Genomic DNA, 21,412 nt, shown 5'->3' with positions numbered 1-21,412 from the left:
ATTGGGCTTCAATGACACAATGAACCGAAAGTGGGGAGCAAAACTTCCATCTCAGCTTCAAGCCCTCACCAACTGAAACTCCACACTAGTTAGTCATTTTGTCTGACCTTTAGCTGCTTCCACCCAATTCCAGGGCCACATTCTTGCCCAAGTGATTAACAGATTATTAATTCCATTTTATAAACACATTTCTACTAAGATGCCAGTGAATTACTTCACTTGCAATTTAATATAGACAATAGGAAAGGGGTGGTACTGAACTGAAAAGATGGCATCTCTTATTTTAAAACTTTAGACATTGAACCTGCTGAGTAAGAGTATGTATTTCTGGAAGTCCTTGCCCTTTTGGAATGGAAATTTGGTCTACAGTTATAATTGGTGGACTGTGAAACAGGCAAAACTGCAGAAAACAAGCAAAAGGAGAGTGGAATTAACTTGACTAAATTATGAGATTAGTTTTCTTCCACCAGGTTGATGGGGGACAAAGGAACAATTGCTGAAGCTTGAGCTTATCTGACAGTTGAGATTTGTCAGGTAAGCTCCATTCTCCTGATGACTTTTTTAATGGGCTAGACCCAGATCCAATCACGATGAGTATAATATGGATCAGTGGTCCAGCTGGTATGGAAGACAAGAGGGTCATACTGGGATTAGGTCTGCATGGCACTAAAGGTCTTCAACATGCAATTAGAAGCTCAAATGTTGAAGGGGAATATTGTTCACTCTAAAAAATATGTTTCTATTAGAATTTACCTACTCTTTCATGAACATAGATGCTTCCTCTTTTCTTGTTGTGAGAACAATGTACTTGACTAGCTTCCCCTTTTATTTAACTGTTAGGAAATTCTGTCCCTAGAGATAAGTTTCAAATTTATGAAACAATAATCTCAAGGAGTATTATGTGCATTACTTTTCTTAACTGAGTCTTTAGTTTTATAGTTTCCCTTTTTATAATGATTTTTACATTTTTCTTCTCATACTATATTGTTTTGTGCATTTGCATTGTAAGCCAGCTCAAATCATTTGTAAAATGCGGAGTGCTCCAAGGAAACAAAAGAAAATTAATAAATTGATTGAATTCAGAGATATCCTTTGCTTTCTTTTTGGTGGGATTTTTGAGAATTAACATATTATTATCCCCTTCATTATTCCATAACAGAATGACGAATTGCTAATTTAGACATGGTTGTTAGTATCTCATTACTTTGACCAAAAGTAATTTATGACCCACTGTGGATAATAATTTTGACCTTTCATAGTTTCTAAACTGGATGACTCTTTGGAAAGAAAACAAATCTTTACTGAAGAAGTTAATCAGGTTTCACTCGAGGTTTTCTAAGGACAAAGAACATACTAAAAGCATTCACTCCGGCATCCACCTGTTGCTGTCTTTTGCCACAGCCCCTGCGGTTCTACCCCACCAAGAAGTCTGACATTGTTTTATCTGGGAAAGTAGCTAGTTGATTCTTCAGCCTTAAATTAAAAAGTTGGAAAAGGAAAAAGAATATCTACCCCTAATTCTAGCCCACAGGAATTACCTATCTCTCCTCATTGGAATTACACATGAAGGGCTACATTCCTTCAGCTTTATAGGGTATGACCCAGTATGTTAAGAAGCTGGACGGGAAGATTTGATGGAGTAACATTTTGCAGTAAACCAGTGGAGGGCAAAAGTGTTCCATGTTCCCCTAGAGCTTTTCTGTCCCATTTCCCTTCTGCAATTTCAGACACTCATCTACATCTGCTGGGAGAATCATTAAGTCTTGAGCTCTGTGCTCCTTCCTCTTACCAGACCTGATAGTGACTTTAAGGGGGAGGGGGGAGCTACCAGAAAGTATTTTGTTTCCTTCTTGAAGGGGTGTGTCCCGGGCTTGTCGACCTGTACAGGTAGTAATGTGTGCCAGGAACTGTTGATGGATCAGTGAGCCCGTGTTCATGCCAGTGAGCTGCTTGGCTCAGATACTGATATTTTCTTTCCAAACATCATAAGAAGTGATTGAGCCACGAGTACTGAAGGAAGGGCTCCTGGAGTTGTGGTGTGAAGAGAAGGATCACCAGGTAAGCCCAATAACCATAGTTTGATTGCTAAGAATGTGTATTACTATAACCAATACGACCTGTTAATCTGAGATTCTTTTTTCTCTCCTTGAAAAAACTTCTGATTTTAATATCTCATTTCCCGAAGATGGTTAAATAAGGGAACAGAGTTGAAAAAGCAATGAGCAGAAACAATGGATTTAACCCTTTTACTAACTATAATGAGGTGATTGGCTGAGGCTCAAGCTCCAGGTTTTCTGAATCAAAGCATACTCTTCCCTCTGTGATAATGCAGGACCCCCATTCTTCTGATGTGCCAGGGAGGTGGACTGACTAGGATAAAAAGGGCTTCACCAAAGATACTTGTTAAAATATTAATCTTATGGTTTTCACCAATCCTTAATATGTTAACCATAGCAATCTCTTAAAATAAAACTATACTTAAGAGAATTAAGCCTATATTTACGTTTGGGTGAATTAGTTTAAGCTTTGCCTGAATCCACATATTCTCAATTTAACTCTTTCCCAGGACTCGAAAAAACCCTGGAATTGACCCTCTTAACCATTTCTTCTGCTGTTTCCCCAAATAAATATAAAATGACACACTATATTTTCTTAGTGCAGGCCTTGGGAATTTATGATTTTCCACTTTTCTTCTTTTTCTTGAAAAATCCTTTTACATAAACCTCATAACCTATGTAATGTACCATGCCAGAGACTACGTGGTGGAAAGATACTGAAGGAGGTATAGAAAGGTCAAGGTGGGAAAGGCATGGAGAAGTGATGAATTCTGCTTTTTCATGGTGATAGCCATTAAGCTCAGCCTGATATTAGCATTGAAGGGCTGGAGATTAAAAACAGAGAGAGAATAAAAATAAATAAATGAAAGTACATTCTTTAATATGTTGGAATATTAACACAAATCTTTTATTATGTTCTTTTTTCATTAAAAAAACACCACTCATTACCCAACAATAACCAAAATTGAAAACAATTTTCTTTTTCTTTTTCTTTCTTTCTTTTTTTTTTTTTTGAGACGGAGTTTCGTTCTTGTTACCCAGGCTGAAGTGCAATGGCGCGATCTCGGCTCACTGCAACCTCCGCCTCCTGGGTTGAGGCAATTCTCCTGCCTTAGCCTCCTGAGTAGCTGGGATTACAGGCACGCGCCACCATGCCCAGCTAATTTTTTGTATTTTTAGTAGAGACGGGGTTTCACCATGTTGACCAGGTTGGTCTCAATCTCTCGACCTCGTGATCCACCCGCCTCGGCCTCCCAAAGTGCTGGGATTACAGGCTTGAGCCACAGCACCCGGCCAACAATTTTCTAATAATGGCCCCATCATACTTCATTTAACCATTGATAAGTAGTAAAACATTGAAGAAATTATTTCGTTGTCTTGTCTTGGCTATTTCATTTGTAAAATGGTGCCAATAGCATCAAGATCAGAGAGTGTATGCCTGTGGATTCTGTCAAACTCAACTTGCAAACTCACCTTTGGTGTACAATCCCAAGCTGACATGAATTATTGTTGAATGCCTCATATATTTTGCTTTTCCAAAAGGATAGTAAATTTCTTAAAAAACAGGGACAGGAGTCCCTATGACAGGGTCTGTCTGTTGGTGGGCTGAGGGCAAGGAAAGCACCATACTTTCACAACAATGTGCCTTCTGATGTCTCTCATTACACAACTAAAGGAATACAAACACCTTCCTAGAAAAAGTAAATGAACATATTCATTCAAATTAGGATATAAATAAGTGATTTTAGTGCTTTGGCTGAGAGTAAGTAAAAACTGGAGCAAGCAGGACGTACTGGGTATCTGAGGGTATTAGCAGTGGTAGGGGTGTGTGTCACAAGGGTGCGTGACTCAGAAAGTGGGGGAGTGGCATCCCCAGAACAAGTGTCACTGAATTTGCCATTTTGCTTAAGGCCATCCTTATGAATCTGTTTATTATGTAACTTACCCAATCTAAATGTTTATATTTGCAACTTTCAAAATATTTTGTCTGGTTCTCTTTTTAATGTTCTTTGGCAGGGGGAATAGCTATAGAGAAGGGGGAATGCTGTTCCCAAATACGTATGTCTTGGGATTTTCTTAGATTGTGTTTATCTTAGCAGAGTAGTGCTCACAAGATTTCAAGGCCTTCAGAGTTCTTGACTGGATAGACACATGGTTTTATTTATTTATTTATTTATTTAATTTATTTATTTTTGAGACAGTGTCTCACTTTGTCACTCAGGCTGTAGTGCAGTAGTATAATCCCTGCTCACCTCAACCTCCACCTCCTAGGTTCTAGCAATTCTCCTGTCTTAGTCTCCTGAGTAGCAGGGATTACAGGTACCTGCCACCATGCCCAGCTAATTTTTGCATTTTTAGAAGAAACGGAGTTTCACCATGTTGGCCAGGCTGGTCTGAAACTACTGACCTCAAATGATCCGCCCACCTTGGCCTCCTAAAGTGCTGGGATTGTAGGCATGAGCCACGGTGCCCAGAGATACATGGTTTTAATAGATGTGAAAACAGTTTAGAATCTTGGAGGAATAGTACTAAAGTTCTATAGTATTGTGAAACATACCCTCTTCTATTCACAGCTGGGTTCAAGCCTTGGTAAATTCATACCGTAGTACACAAAACCACTAAGAAGGGGAAGCCTTCTTACTACATCCCCTCCCTAGTAAGCCACAGATAATCTCATAGAGTCTCTTAGTTAGTGGCTGATGGAAACTGGATTCTCACATGTTTAGAATGAAAATCCATAGGAATTAATAATAGAAGTGGAAAATGCCCTAGCATTTCATAGAATTATAATAAATTTCCTATGTGTAGTCAGTTAAATAAATAAAAGGCAAAGAGTTTAACAGCAATGAGGTATACAGTCTTAAAACTGCAAACTATAGTTAAATTTTACTGACAAGTTTTATCAAAGCCTCATGGTGTCTTCTTGGTCTCAGTGCAAATGTCAGTTTTTAATCTCCAGTGGTTCACAAATCTGAAGACTAAAGTTTTCAAGAAAATTTCCTTATTCTTTGCTTCTTTCTCATAAGACAAAACTTTAAAACCTGGTGAGTTTCTTAATTGTTTTGGGATAAGCAGATGTTTATTATACATTTGTGATGTTGGGACAGCTTGTCATAATAGAACAGATTCACACCTGCAAAGCTTTGGGTAAAGAGAGTTTGTATTAAGCAGATTATATTTTCCATGAAAACCTTTTACACTGTTTGTACTACATGCAGCCTGACTCTACTTGGAAATTTTTCTACACTTAATCTCTGAGAGAGTCAAGCTAATTATTTCTGATAAGACAATGATATATGTCTTAGGCATATCACACTCTTTTATGTTGTTGACCAAGGTATCAATTAAGCAGGCAATTGGTAAAAGATGAAGATAGCAGTAGAATTTTAAAAATGTATTTATGTCAGAATTTTATAGGAAAAGGTGGGCCTCATTGAACAAGCTTACAGCTAGATGGAATAAATTCCAGTGTTCCATACCACTGCAGAATGATTATAGTTAACAGTAACATGAGGTTTCAAAAAGCTAGAAGGAGAATACTGAATGTTCCCAATACAAAGAAATGATAAACATTTGAGATGATGGATATGCTAATTACCCTTATCTGGTCACTGTACATTATATATCAAAATATCACCAGGTACCTTATAAAGGTGTGCAATTATTATTTGTCAAGTAAAAATAAAATTTAAAATAAACAAATAGATAAAATTGATAAAGAATTATCAAAGTGGTCTAGATAAAAATTGGTTTAGTTGGGAAATATAGTTGGCAAAATTAGCTATTCACTTGGAGGAAATGAAAGGAAATCTGAAAACCTAAATAAGCTCCAGAAAGACTGAAGATTTACTTATTTAATCTCCAAAATTAACTTAAGAAAGGTTGAAGATGTATTAAAAGTAATTTAAAGAACTAAAGAAGTGTTAGAAGAAAATGTAGAAGAATGTTTTGCAATCTTTTTATAGAAAACACATTCTTTGGCTGGGCTCAGTGGCTCACACCTGTAATCTCAGAAATTTGGGAAGCTGAGACTGGCAAATCACTGAGGTCAGAAGTTTGAGACCAACCTGGCCAACATGGCGACACCACATCTCTACTAAAAATACAAAAAGTAGCCGGGCATGATGGCGGGTGCCTGTAATCCCAGTGACTCGGGAGGCTGAGGCAGGAAAATTGCTTGAACTTGGGAGGCGGAGGTTGCAGTGAGCTGAGATAGTGCCATTTTACTGCAGCCTGGGCGACGGAATGATACTTTCAAAAAAAAAAAAAAACAAAACAAAACACAAACACATACATTCTTCACATAGCCCCAAGTTCAAAATCCATAATGGAGCTGGGTGTTGTGGCTCATTCTTGAAATCTCAGCACTTTGAGAGGCTGAGGAAGAAGCAGCACTTGAGCCCAGGAGTTCAAGACCAGTGTGAGCAAAATATTGAGACCTCATCTCTGCAAAAGATAAATTAAAAAAAATAATTAGCTGGGTGTGGTGGTGTGTGCCTATGGTCCCAGCCACCCAGGTGGCTGAGACGAGAGGATCATTTGAACCCAGAGTAGGGCTGCAGTGAGCTATGATCACAGCACTGCACTCCAGCCTGGGCAGCAGAGCAGGCTGCTCTAAATAAAACTAAAAGTAAAAACTGAGTAAGTAAAATCCATACTGGAAAAGATTGACAGATGTGATTTTATGAACGTTTTAATCTTTTGTACAGAAGATATAATGCAAAAGGTTAAAAGATGAACTACAAACCCTAAGCAAATATCTATAACGGGAGTGTCAAAGACAGAAGAGCTCCTAAAACACAATTTTTTTTTTTTTCCAAGATGGAGTCTTGCTCTGTCGCCAAGCTGGAGTGCAGTGGCGCAATCTCTGCTCACTGAAACCTCCATCTCCCAGGTTCAAGCAATTCTCCTGCCTCAGCCTCCCAAGTAGCTGAGACTGCAGATGCGTGCTACCACGCCCACCTAATTTTTGTAGTTTTAGTAGAGACGGGATTTCACCATGTTGGGCCAGGATGGTCTCCATCTCTTGACATCGTGGTCCACCTGCCTTGGCCTCTAAAAGACAATTCTTAAGAAAAAGATGAACATTCCAACAGAAAAACTTAGGAAAATGACTTAAATAGGCTGGAAAAAAATACAAATGGTCAGTAAATCTCTGAAAAATGCTTAAATTACTGATACTTAAACTCATGAAAATTGAAACAATAAGGCAAAAATTTTACCTGTTTGGCAACATTAGAAAGATATTGTGGACAGAGTGATGAAACAGGTATTTCTGCACCTCACCAGCGAGTGTAAATGGATACAAGTTCGGAGGGTAACTTGGCCATATCTATAAAAACTCAAAATATAGCAACCTTTTGAAGCAGGATTTTCCTTTTAACTTAGAAAAAGTTAAAAGTTAAATCCTGGCTTGCCTGGAATTCAGATGTGTGAAAGGAAGCTTAATAGAATGGAAGTTTGAGGGCAAACTGTGGGAGTTCAAAAAATGCCATGATCTTGAGTTCGCTTTTCATTCTGTACGGTGTGGAATCTTGACACCTTCTGAGGATGAATTGATGTGATATTTTCTGGATAGGTGAAATGTCAGTCAACCGGTTCTATTTCTAGAAGATTCATTTGGGGAATATGATTTAAAAGCTTACTTTTACTTTTTTAGAAAATTATGATGAAAATACTATTCATATGTAAAGAGAAACAGAGTTAGTGGGTTTTGGTAGGTTTGAAACAATGAAAACTTATCAGTGTAAGCACTGAATGAAAAGTCAAAGAAGTGTGCTTTGCTCTTATTTAAAATAGACTACTGAAGAAGAGTTTCTAACACCTTTAATCTGACCCCTGCCTGTTCTGCAGGGGTTTTCCAGCAGGCCTGATCATTTATGTTTCCGTCTTTAGACACCTGACTCTCCTTAGACACTGAGGACAATCAAATTTGTCAGGAAGATGGATTTTGTTCTTCTTTTATAATTTCAACTTTTATTTTAGAGTCGGGGTACATGTGTAGTTTTGTTATATGGGTATATTGTGTAATGCTGAGGTTTGGGGTACATATGATCCTGTCACCAGGTAGTGATCATAGTACCCAGTAGATAGCTGCTTTTTGTTTGTTTGTTTTGTTATTGAGACAGGATCTCACTGTCACCGCAGCTGGAATGCAGTGGTGTGATTTTTGACTCACTGCAACCTCCGCCTCCAGGGCTCAACTGATCTTCCCACCTCAGCCTCCCAAGTAATTGGGATCACAGGCACGTACCACCATGCCCAGCTAAGTTTTGTATTTTTAATAGAGACGAGTTTTTACCATGTTGCTCAGGTTGGTCTCAAACTCCTGAGCCCAAGCAATCCACCTCCTTCAGCCTCCCAAAATGTTGGGATTGTAAGTATGAGCCATCGCACTAGGACCAATAGGTAGCTTTTCAGCCCTTTCCCCTTCTCCCTCTCCCTCTGCTCTAGATTTGATTGTTTCCATCTTTATGTCCATGTGTACCCAGTGTTTAGCTGCCACTTATAAGTGAGAACATCCAAATCAACGCAGGAACCGGAAGATAGCTTTGAAATGTACGTTCTTCCTTTTTCTGAAAAAAAGAGAGTTGTTTGTAAGGAATTCAGGTGGAGATCAAATTAACAATCATGATTTTATTAAAATTATGCCCCAAGCAATAAAAACTAACTGGCTCATGGTCTAAGGGAAATACTTGATTAGAAATTTAGGAAAATAGTTAACAAATTCTTTTTATTTAGAATTTAAATGTTACCTTTTTAATTTTCTGCAAGTGTGAAATGGAAATAAATTCCACTTAACTTACACGATTGCCAAAATAATCAAGCCAAAATATACTAAAAGCATTTTGTAAATTAGAAGGAATTACTTTATTTCTTTTTATTAGGTAACTATCACCTCTCTGGAGTTCTGTTCAGGTACTTTTTTATTTTTAAAAGCAAACAAACAATTCAAGAAGCTCAAATTATCTGGACTTTACCTACATTAAGTCAAGTAGAGTAGAGATGAGAATTAAGCCCAACCTAGGAATTCCAGGAAGACTGGGTCCTGTTACTAAGCTGATGTCTTGGTTAGAATAAAGAGCTTGGCACCTTTTGCGGAATGCCATTAATCATCTTTTAAGGGCTCCATGGTCACTCCTGCTATACCAAACCACAAGCAGCTGGTGAGCAGCTTCAGTTACAAGGGATTGGAATAGAGCCAACCCGTGAGGCTTGCAGCTAAGCCTTTTACAGTGGAAATAAGCTGGACTGGTCTTCTGTGGGAAATGAATCTTACTAGGATGCCAGAGGCATATTGAGCAATGAGTTAAAAACAACAAATCATCCTGAGTGAAGCTCTTCTCAGATGCAAAGTGAAGACTAAATAGAAAAACAGAATCCTTGTTAGGAAAGAGCAGAGAACTGTGCTAGGCTGAAGGTACCAGCAGCAGGAGAAATACTCTTGATCTCAATGAAGATTTGATGAGTGGCAAAGGAAACACAGACTTATAAGCAGATATCTTAATTCTGGGATGGAAAAAGATCAGTTTCAGAGGTAAGGTCACAAACTGGACTCTGAAGGCACATCCAATCCATGAAGCAGGAGAGTTAAAATAGGGATCCTGGAACAGAGATTCTTGGTAACCCAGAAGTTTGCAAAAGTGGGTCTGGATTGTGGCTTTTGGAGTTTCTCTTGAGTCATGGAGTTACCATGCATTATATCCCTGCGTGACTATATTGTTAATTGCCAGCTCATGGCACAACACCTGGGAAATTGGAGGCTGTCAATATACATACGGTAGTTGAACAAATGCAAATTTAGCAGATTGGTTAAGTGTCCTGTGGAAGGAGTGACTGAGCCACGTAATTACTTTTGTCCCTTCCAGACTTATAATTCCAGAATTCTTAAAAATTATACCTCTGTTCTGAACCCAAGAACTAAATTCTTAGGAGGTTCTTAGCTCATCTCGAAAGATGTTAAAGAATGTCATAACCAGTTTGCGGAGAAAACAAGAATAAAGATCAGTAGAAATCAGTAATTTTTGCAGGCTTAGGTTTGGTGACTGCCAGACATTGATACCAGAACAATTAAATAAGCAATCTACAAATAAAAAGTGGGGAATGGGCATGTATTAATAAAACCTGAATGTGAATGGATCTGAGCTCACCTTACTTTTCCCCTTACTGTAGAAAGGAGGAGACCTAGTCCACAGAGTTTTAACTTTCACAAATCCTCACAGAAGACGTACAAACCTGAGGTTAGGGTGTAATTCATCCAGACCTCTTCGTGCTGTGTTTATAAACACAAAGGTGCTAAAACATGGTAAAATATAAAATATGTGTTTAAAATTTTACTGTGCACACATGTAAATAGACTTTCCCTGATATTTTAAATGACTTTAATTACTGTCTTTCCACAGGAAGTTTGTCTCGCTCATGTAACTTACCAAACCTCCAAATATTTTTCCCAAGATAGAAGTGGCTATCTTTTCTGTCCTCCCACCAATCTTCTCAGCTGTCTTCTCCTCTCTCTCAGCCCACTTACAGAAATACAACAGAGCTTTTCTCAAAGGCAAATGGCCCAACAGTTTCTATGCAAAGATAGATGCCAATGAAAATGTTATCAAAAACATAAAATGAGAGGTAAAATAAAACCAAGGTTTTACAGGTCATCTGCCTAATTCTTTTTGAGTCATGATTTCTTTTAGACCCTATGTGGAGACCTGCTCTTTCCATCAATGTCTGTGTACACATGTGCCCATGTGAGGCCAAGATGGACAGGAAAGAGACAATTCTACTGGGAATTCTATTTGTAGAGGAAGAAACATAATCCCATAAATATTGATGCCACAGAAACAGCACAGAGTTCAACTGTGCCTAAGATTAGATTGTTGCCAAGAATGCTGGAAAGTGTAGGTGTAAGCAGTTTCAAGTAAGCCCGCTGTTGATAAGGAGACAGCTGTTGGCATAAATAAATGATATTTGGAGTCTGTCAGTATATAACTGAAAGAATAGGGAGACGACAGCCAGCCCTTTCCAGAGGCATAATAGCAAATTCTAATGATTGTTCCCTGTAAACTGAAGGACAGGGAATGAATTCACTGAATGAATTCAAGGAAGTGCAGAGGGAGGGTCTCACCATAGCTGAGCCTTCCCACGGAAGCTGGTGCCCACACAGCTGAGGGTCAGGCATCGCTGGCCCCAGCAGCCACAGTGCAAGGTGTGATGGAAACATTTCATGCTCTGACGACAACAACGGCTCCTCATCTGTGGCAAGGACACAAGGATTCTGAGAATTTCTAAATAATTAGGAACATTCCGGCTTAGAAGGGAAGCAATGAAAATACCATGGGATTTATGTTTACTAAAGGCGAAATTCAGTGGGATTTATGATGACCCCCCCCCCACACACACACACACACAAAGCAATCCCTGATATCCTTGCTGCTGTGGAACCTCCTTTGAGTCAGGTAATTCAATTACTGTAAAATGTACTTTTATTGCTTTGAAGCTCCATTTCCAAAGCAGTGGCCATCAGTTAACCCAACTGCACTTTTTCTTTTCTGATAAGTTAATTTGACTCAGAATTAAAGTCAAATTCTGACACAATCCAGCAAGTAACTATAAAAAATGACAGTAAGATTGAAATACTAGGCACCACTCAGGGTACTTTACTTGCAAATTACTCATTCAATTCTCCTAAGAGCCTGCAAATTAAATACTATTTTCCCTATATTCTTGATGAGTAAACCAAAGTATAGAAAACCTAAGACAATTCCAAAGGGCATCCAGTTGATTAATGTCAATGCTGGGAACAGAACCCTGCCTAGTGCAGTTACAGAGCCCATTTTGACCCATGTGCCTTGAGATTTCATATTTTCCTACCTTTGGCTAGTTGTCAAATATAGGATGACCAGTTACATTTGAATTTCAGATAAGAGAAAAATAATGTTAGACATCAAGTAATGTTGCAAATATTGCACAGGGCATACTTAACTAGAAAAAAGTCCATTGTTTGTTTGAAATTCAGAAGTTTGGCGGTATCTTGTGTTTTTACTTCCTAAATCTTCCAGCGGTATCCCAGAGGTAGCTATATGCACCAAGGAAGCAAAGAACAAAATTTTTATTTGTTTGAGCTTTGGTTTCAAATCCCAGAGTAGAACTCCTATCACAGGATTAGGCTAGGTGGAGAAATTTTTTTAAAATTTTTTTAAGGAGGAGGGGGCGGAATGGAAGCCACAGGTCCCACAACCTCTCCCTCAGCCTCTTCTCCCTGGAGAAAATTTCTTCATATTCTTAAAACAGTCTAGAATAACAGCTCTCAAACCTGCCTGGATGTGAGCATTGCTTGTTTACTTTAATAATACATATAGGCTGGCCTGGCATGGTGGCTCATGCCTGTAATCCCACTTTGGAAGCTGATGTGGGAGAACTGCTTAAGCCCAGGAGTTTAAGACCAGCTTGGGCAATATAGTGAGATCTTGTCTCTACAAAAATTTTAAAAGAATTAGCCAGGCATGGTTGTGTGTACCTATAGTCTCAGCTACTTGGGAGGCTTATGTCCAGGAGGTCAAGGCTGCAGTGAGCCATGATTACACCACTGCATTTCTAGCCTGGGTGACAGTGCAAGAACCTGTCTCAATAATAATAATAATTATTATTATAATAAAATATGTAGCTCGGCCTGACCTGTCCAAGATTTAGTTAGGTTTAGGGTGAGATGAGGACACCCACATTTTCTAATAAGCTCCTAAATGTTTTCTCCTTTCCTTCTCTTCCTTCCTTTCCTCATTGGTCTGAAACTCTGACTGTAAGTTAGAGTTTACCATTTGTAGCAAGTCCAAGGATGCCAGAATATACCTCTAGGGTGGGAGAGGAGGGAATAAAGAGATGGGGTCTATGAGAGAGGGCTTTCCCACAATGCTCAGAGCTATCCTTAGGCCTTCTCAAGCTGGCTTTACAGCCTCAGGCCTGGACGTACAAGAAAGATTTTTCAGAGTGACAGAGTGGGTAAAAGAGAGAGACAGAGAGGGAGCGAGCAAGAGAGCTGTATGTGGGCCAGGTCTCCCATTTTGGGCCAGGCTCTGGTACAAAGAGTGAGAATGGATCACACCATAGGCACCAAGACTGTCTTACATTTGAAAGCTCCAGCAGTATGAACTGTGGCCTAAATAGTTCCTGGGAATTCAAATTTTAAAAGTCTTCCCTAGAAGTGAAGAAGAAGTGGCTGGGCACAGTGGCTCATCCCTATAATCCCAGCACTTTGAGAGGCCGAGGTAGGTGGACCATTTGAGGTAAAAAGTTCAAGACCAGCCTGACCAATATGACTAAATCCTATCTCAACTAAAAATACAAAAATTAGCCAAGTGTTGTAATAGGCACCTGTAATCCCAGCTACTCGGCAGGCTGAGGCAGGAGAATCGCTTGAATCTGGAAGGTGGAGTTTGCAGTGAGCCAAGATTGTGCCACTGCACTCCAGCCTGGGCAACAGAGTGAGACTCCATCTCAAAAAAAAAAAAAAAAAATGACTGTACTTCATGAGGGTATTGCAAAATCAGTTTATTAGGATATAACAGTTTACTAATAAAAGTAAGATAAATAAAATAAAACAAGTAGAAAATATCCAAGGTACACACACACACAGACACATATATGACACATATATATTATTCATGTTATAACATATCTTTCTTTCTATGGGATCCTGTCAAGAAAGTTTGGAAAACATTGCTCTAGAGACAAATATTCATCACTTTTAGAAAGCAGAAAGCCCAGGCAGGAAGGAATAGAACTCAGAGCAGATAAGCTATGGGAAACAAGACCCTAAAGAATAATCTGGAGCCCGGGCTGCTGCCAAAGAAGTTTAAAGCAGTAGATTTACAAGGAGTCTTTGGCAAATAGGAAGGTGGGGCATAAGAGGACCATTCGTCCAAGAGGAGAAGGTAAATTTCAAAGCTGTAACGTGTCACATTGCCTGTTTTTCATGCTGCCCTAGAAAGCCCTAGAAAATGTCTCTGCTGAAACATAGGCCACCTCTATGGTAGTTCTTCCCTGTCTCTAATGACTTTCCTCTGCTTTTAGATCAGAGGACGGTGTGGGGCAGCAGTGGAGAGATGGCAGCATTTGTATGAAGTTTGAGCACACCTGGGAAGCAAGGTAAGGGCTGGATGGAGAGCCCAACTCTGTGTACTCTGGATTGCTAAGCAAGGACACTTATTCCAATGGAGGACTTTTGAGTTCGAGTATCACACTTTTTCATCTTTTCCTGTGAGATATAAAAGAAATATTGAGAGGTCAGAAGGAAGCATTCTTTTAAGTTCTATCAATGCTGTGCAGTAAAACTTAGCAATGATGTCAGTGTTCTGTGTTGAGCTACCCAATATGGTAGCCACTAGCCACATGTGGCTCCTGAGCACTGGAAATCTGATCAATGAGACTGAGCAGCTAATTTTTAAATTTAATTTAATTCTAACTAAAATTAAAATTTAGATAGCCACACATGGCTAGTGGCTACTGTATTAGACAGAACAATTCTAACATTTTGTGATTTTTGATGCAAAATAACCTGGGTATAAGTGATTAGTCTTGTGACCAGATCTATGTACTGAGTTTTGTCTAAGTTATTTGAGATAACCATAAACTTGAGGACAACATTTTGCTAATTATATCTACTATAAAAAAAGGAAATTTGCTGGATTGATTTATTATTATTTTTATGCTTAAACATTCAAATTATATCCTGGTGTTAATGGTTTCAAGAGTCTTTGATTATTGTAATGTTTTTCTTTCCTGAAATGAAAAGGGAACCTCAGTGAAATAAAAAAGACTGGTATTAAATGCAACATCTAGTTGCAATGTTAAGCAAGCAAAGATTTTTAAAAAGCCTGTGTTTAGTCAGATATTATCACCCGGAAGAGAGCTCTAGAGCAATTTTCTAATAAGTTTGTAAAGATGGAAATTTACCACATCTGCAATGGGAGCAGAAGTCATGGCGTCACAGGTTCCATGAAGTGGAGACATCATCAAACACCCAGGAGGGTTGGATCAGCTCAGCGAGGCTCTACCACTGTGTGCATTTTTACATTTTGGCTCTTGTTTTTGTGCCTCTACCTTACCTGGTACCCTGCTCGTTTAGTCACAGACTATGCACCCAACTGCTGCTGTTCAGTCCGGGGAAAATGAAAGGTGGCGTGCTATGGCTCATTTCTTTCTTCACCTTCACTGATGGCCACGGTGGCTTCCTGGGGGTGAGTTGGTGCTATGTCTCATATCTCTTCTCAGCTTTCTGTCTCCTGGCACTTTAGAACCCCTCACTGTCTAGGGGACTGCAATTGCATAATTTAATGGACTTGAGATCAGAAGTCCTGAGCTCCTGTTTCAATGTTGCCAACATTCATGGTGTGGTCTTGGATAAGTAAGTCATTTCATCTCTTTGGAGCTTAGATGATCAAACTGCAAAAGGGGGATGTTTGATTCAACTATCTTAGAGACCTTTTCTAGTTCAACAGATTCTCTACTATGGCTTCTTGGATGTAGAGAAACCACATGGATGGACATTAGCAATCCTTAGACACTCTCTTCCCCGTCTACACTTGCTTTCTTGATGCTTTCATCTAGGACCATGGTTTTAATATTCTCTACATGCTGATGACTCCCAGCTGTATAGCTCCATCTCAGAGCTCTCCCCTGTACTCCACACTCACATATCCATTACCTATATGTACTTTCCAGTCAGGCACCCAACAGGCCTCTGAACTTCATTTATCCAAAATCAAACCACTCCTTCTTGCCTATTTCAGTAAGTGATATCACCATCTTTCCAGCTACTTAGGCAAAACAAAAAACCTTAAGAATCATGCTTGACTCTTCTCACATACCATATCTAAACCATGGCATTACTTTTTAAGCCTTAACTTTAAAACATATCCAGAATTCAAAATGTCTCACTACTTCTGTGGCTGCTACCTTGATTTACACCTTCATCGTCTCTTGCCTGCATTATTTCTGAAATGCACTCATTGCTTCTGTGCTTGTCTGTTCTCAGCAGGGCTTCTGGACTGAGCCTTCTACAAAGTAAATTACAGCATGTCTTTCCCCATTCAAAGTTTTTCAGCAGTTTCTCATCTCACTCAAGGAAGAGGTAAAACTCTTTCCATGGCTTGTAAAGGTCTGCACAACCTGCCTCCCCAGAGACCCTCTGCCCTCACCTCCTGTGACTCTCCTCTTACTCTCCTCTCTGAGGGGCTCTGGTGTCCTCATTCTGCCTTCACCTGCCAGGCATATTCTTACCCTTCAGATATTTGCTCAAAAGTTACTACGGTGAGGCCTGGCTGCCTTTCCACCATCCCTGGCTTGGATTTTAGATTCATGATTTTAATTCTTTTGGGAAACTCAGCAAGGTCTTATGAAGCACAGCTCTTCAAAACCTCACCATAATTATTTTTTTTCTTTTAAACAGAGAAATGATGGCATGAAATCAAAAAGAGAACTCCTTGTGAATAAGAAAAACCATCTAGGTGAGGCTATGTTAGACAGCATGGTGCAGTGGATTTTGGTGTCAAGGGACCAGGGTTCTAATCCCAGCAGTGCCTCTGACTGGTTATATGATCTTAGACACATTATTAAACATCCAAATATGTACAAGGAGAATGACAGTAATTCCTACGAGCAAAACATTTGTGAAGATTAAATGATATCATCAGAGCATAGTGTCTTACAACAAACCTGGCAAGTAGCTGTTCACACACGTCCTTTTCTTCTGTGCCTTGATTCTAACAATGTAATTAATGGCCATAGCCCCAGTCTAATAATGAGTTGCATTCTGAAATTTAATTTGTGGATCCGATGTTTCTAGTGCTGAACACATTTCCTCATAGGAGCAGTGACATACATATGGTTGTTAGGTTCCTGAGTCAGTCTACAGTAGTTTTTCTACCGTGCAATAAATCCGCCATACAGCAATGTGCTAATAGTAACTTAGCACCTATCACCGTTCAGGGTGACACTTCTTTAGGAAAATGAAATCAAAATTTCAACTTGGAATGACATGAATTCAATTTCCCTGAAAGTAAAAATAACAATAAAAATATAGCAAGTATTCTTGGGCTGTTACTATGTGCCAGGACTATTTGAAGTGCATTAGATGAATTAAAACCTCGCACTGACCCTCTGAGTTAGGTACCGTGATCATCTTTATTTTACAGATAGTAAAACTAAGGCACAGAGCTAGGGGCAGGAGCCAGGATCCAAATCCAGTCAGTCTGGCTCCAGAACCAGTGCCATTAACCCCTGACGGTGTGAGCAGGGCCACCCTTTTTCCTGTTTCTCATTGCTCACCTGCTTGGACAGTAGGACTGGGCCTCACCTCAGCTCCCACCACTCAGAGGGGACTTCCAATGCCTGGGGAAGGGGCTCCAGTCCAAAAGGAGATGGGGAGAGTAAGAGATGGGAATGGGGTGCAATGGTGTGAGATGTTGGGTCTTTCATAGATGAGCTTCGGGTGACTTTGAAGCCCATGGTAATTTTATGCCAAGTTTTATGTGAATGGGCTTAAATGAATATTGTGTGGGAGAAGACTATAGGATTCCCCTCTTTTCTATATGAAATCCAGTTAATGGCTTCTCTATGGTGAAAGAAAAGGTGCTGTCCAGAAATGGTGAGCTGGAGGTGAGGGTGCATAAAGCCTCAAGGGAACGTTTAGTTCAGTTTTGCTTTTGGATTTCATATAAATACCCAAACTCAGCTAATGAATAGAATATTTTCACAGGAGGAGAAAGGGCTCTTTGTAAATGTGAGATTGGGGGTCTTATATTGAAGGTACTTCAGGAAGATCAGAGCTGGGGGCAGAAGAGGGAAGGTTGACTTGGACTTCCTCACCTCTTCCCCCTTCAGCCTTGACACTTGAAGCTTGACTCTGGCTGTGCCCTGAGGAAGTGTGTAATATTGACAGAGTGATTCTGGGGAGGGAGAGACAGCACTGGAGCAGCCGGCTTGGCAGAAGTGAGAGGACAGGCGTCTATTGGCATGTGTGGGAACCGTCTGCTTGTGTTCGTTCTGGGTGTTCTTTTTTAGTCCATGTTTGGATGAGAGGAGCTCAATAACAAGCAGCATGGTAGAGTCCCTGACCTCCAGGCTGAATTTGATGATTGTTTCTCAGTCAATTCCCAAGCAATATTTTCCCCGCTGAGAAAAAAGTTTCTGACTTGCTTTCTTTCTTTAGGCCCAGTCCAAGAATATGAGCTGCTGCTTCAGTTGACCTATGGAGATTCCGAGGAGAAGAGAGATTTGAGGAATTTTCTGAAGCTCTTGAAACCTCCATTATTATGGTCACATGGGCAAGTGAAGATTATCAGAGCAAAAGCTACCACACGTAAGGTGTCTCTGGTAACTGGATATGTAAATGGGGAAGGCGAGTGTATCAGTCAGGCTAGGTTGGGTTATGCTGTGGAAACAATCATCCCTACAATCTCTGTGACTTAAAAGAATAAACGCTTTATTTCTTTTTCATGTAACGTCCATTGCAGGTTGTCAGAGGGCTGTATCCAGAGTGATGTATCAGATCCTATCATCTCATATGTACCCATCCTGAGTCAAAAATAAGTGCAAGACTGGAGAATTTTGCATAGGCAATTAAATTCTTTAACTCAGAAGTGACCACAGTAATTCTGCCCACAACTTATAGGCTAGAACTGGTTTCACGGCCCGTTCAACTTCAGGGGGCCAGAATATGCAATCCTGTGTACCTGGAAGAGAGCAAGAAATACTTGGCAAACAGCACTAATAAGCACAAAGGTGGGGTTCAGAGAAGTTGAATTATTGGTCTAAAACAATGATTCTTAAAGTGTGGTGGCCAGGCCAGCAGCAGCAGCAGCAGCAGCATTAGAGAATTCAGCAGAAATGCAAATTCTTCACCCATCTTGACTTAGGAGATCAAAAACTCCATGGCGAGACCTTCCAGGTGATTCTGCTGCACAACAAATCTTGAGAACAATACACTACACACCATGCACATTTTCGCAAAGGAGTCTGGTGACTTTACCCTGTTTTTTAATCTACTGGAAAAAAAATGACTTTGGTGGGAATTTCACATGCGATAGAAGGGGGAGGCATACAGGATTGCTGGCTGATGAAACTTTTCATCATGACTCTCCCCAAAAATGTTTCTCTGCCTTTGTCATCTTGCTTAGAAGGCCCACCTGGGAGTGGTGGTAGATGTGTAGAAAGGAACCTCCAATAAGATGGTTGTTAAATACTCTCTAGAATCCTTTAAATAACTTTCCTTTTACAGATGTCCTCTTCTGCTTCTCTCTTCCATTGCAGTGGATATGTATGGGGCATACATCCTTCTTTTTCATGCTAATATCAGCCATTTTAGCTTTATGTTTGTTAGCGTTCTGAGACCAACATCGGAATTTATCGAGTTGGACATTTCCTTACCTTAAATATATTGCTTCTGGCTCTTAATGAGGAATATTACCATCATTTTACTTTTAAGGGCAAAAAACACAATTACTCTTGTAGCAACCAAATACTTGATCCAGATTCCATGTCAGAGCCAAGAATCAGAAATCACTACTCAGGGTCAGGTGTGGTGGCTCACACCTATAATCCCAGCATTTTGGGAGGCCTAGGTGGGTGGATCACTTGAGCTCAGGAGTTCAAGACCAGCCTGGCCAACATGGCAAAACACTGTCTTTGCTAAAAATACAAAAATTATCCAAGGTGGTGGTGCGCACCTGCAATCCCAGCTGTGCTTCAGATGGCTGAGGCACAAGAATTACTTGAACCCTGGAAACAGAGGTTGCAGCAAGCTGAGATTGTGCCACTGTGCTCTAGCCTGGGCAACAAAATGAAATGAAACAAACCAAGATAAAACCTACAGAAGATGTGGGAAGTTAATCTGAAAAATAAACATATATAAAATGAAATCACTACTCAGAAGCAGTCATTTTATAAACCAGAATTCATGATACTGAGTTCTATTTTTTGTGCAGACTGCAGCAGCCTACATGGGGTCCTTCAGTGTACCTGTGAAGACAGCTACACCTGGTTTCCTCCCTCATGCCTCGATCCCCAGAACTGCTACCTCCACACGGCTGGAACATTCCCGAGCTGTGAATGTCATAACAACCTTAGCCAGAGTGTCAATTTCTGCGAGAGAACAAGTAAGCAACTAAGAATGCCCTGGGCTGGGGCTTCTCCCATCCCAACATGGAACAGAGAAGGGACTCTAGCTCATTGCCTTGCTAGTCAATTTTTGTTTACAGGGAGATTGAAGGACAGCGATGATGTATGATGTTAGGCCTGGCTGGACACAGTGAGAGCTTTCATAGTACAGAAGATCCAGAAACACATGTGATATGGGAAGGTCACTTCAACCTTTAGATCCATCCAGCTCAGCTCTGCAATCATATGATTCTATTGAGATTGAGGGAGAGTTGCTAAAAACCCAAAAAGAGGCAATGCTTGAGTAAGCAACATTTGCCTTCCTACCCTCTTCACCTCTTTTGACAACATCACTTTCAAGAAAAGGGAAGTTTAGAGATGTGAATGCAGGGAGGAGCACATAGTGAGTGATTCCACTGAAAGAAATGCTTTCACTGTCAACAAATATGTGTACTGAATGCCTTGTTAAAACAAAAGCTAAAAGTCTAGCTTAGGAAACCAGTGGAAGCCGAGGAAGCTATGGTTAATTTAGGTTTATGTTCAATGAATGATGAGAAGAGCCAAATGACACGGACTCCAGGGCATGAAGGACTTTAAGAAGCTCCTGCAATGATTACTCTAGTTAACTAGATGCCCCAGATACTGGTGTAACTGAGCAAAGAGTGTTGGAGGAGCTTGAAATAGCCCAGCATAATTGGGGATGCTGGCTCCTCTTCCTGGGACCTCAGCAATTCAGGTTATGGAACACGTACTTATCAAGCACTATCTTAGATCTAGGAGGACACAAAGGCACTTATCTTGCTGCCTATGAATTAGGAGACTACCGGGCTGTAATACAAGAAAGAAAATAATGTAATTTCTTCGACAAATGTTGATGAAAGCCTACCTTTTGAAAGATGGGCACAGTGGCTTACAACTCACCTGTAATCCTAGCACTTTGGAAGGCTGCAGCAGGCTGATTGCTTGAGCTCAGGAGGAGTTCTAGACCAGTTGGGCAAGATGGCAAAAATGCATCTTTACAAAACATACAGAAATTAGCTGGGTGTGGTGGTATACCTATAGTACCAGCTACTTGGGGGGTTGAGGCAAGAAGATTGCTTGAACCCAAGAGGTTGAGGCTGCAGTAAGCCAAGATCGTGCCACTGCATTTCAGCCTGGGTGACAAAAGTGATATCTTTGAAATATTCAAAGCTGGATCAGACCAGGAT

General features: G+C 40.1%; 1 protein-coding gene across 2 annotated transcripts in view; it reads left to right on the top strand.

The window, feature by feature from the left end:
- The first annotated feature begins 1,920 nt into the window (after window positions 1–1,920).
- The window catches only part of ADGRF1 (adhesion G protein-coupled receptor F1), a 45,913-nt gene continuing 26,421 nt past the window's right edge, over window positions 1,921–21,412 (top strand). Inside the window, exons 1-6 of one of the 2 annotated variants that reach the window (XM_035295850.3) lie at window positions 1,921–2,058; window positions 14,121–14,195; window positions 15,175–15,286; window positions 16,498–16,555; window positions 18,259–18,408; window positions 20,033–20,203. In XM_035295850.3, coding sequence (XP_035151741.3) covers window positions 14,167–14,195; window positions 15,175–15,286; window positions 16,498–16,555; window positions 18,259–18,408; window positions 20,033–20,203 — 520 coding nt within the window. In that variant the 5' untranslated portion in view covers window positions 1,921–2,058; window positions 14,121–14,166. Of the gene's footprint in view, window positions 2,059–14,120; window positions 14,196–15,174; window positions 15,287–16,497; window positions 16,556–18,258; window positions 18,409–20,032; window positions 20,204–21,412 lie in introns of those variants that run through there. The other variant, XM_035295852.3, reaches the window with a different exon arrangement.

The sequence above is a fragment of the Callithrix jacchus genome, chromosome 4 (assembly GCF_049354715.1).
Source record: "Callithrix jacchus isolate 240 chromosome 4, calJac240_pri, whole genome shotgun sequence".
NCBI lineage: Eukaryota > Metazoa > Chordata > Mammalia > Primates > Cebidae > Callithrix > Callithrix jacchus.
This window is presented reverse-complemented; position numbering and strand designations above follow the sequence as displayed.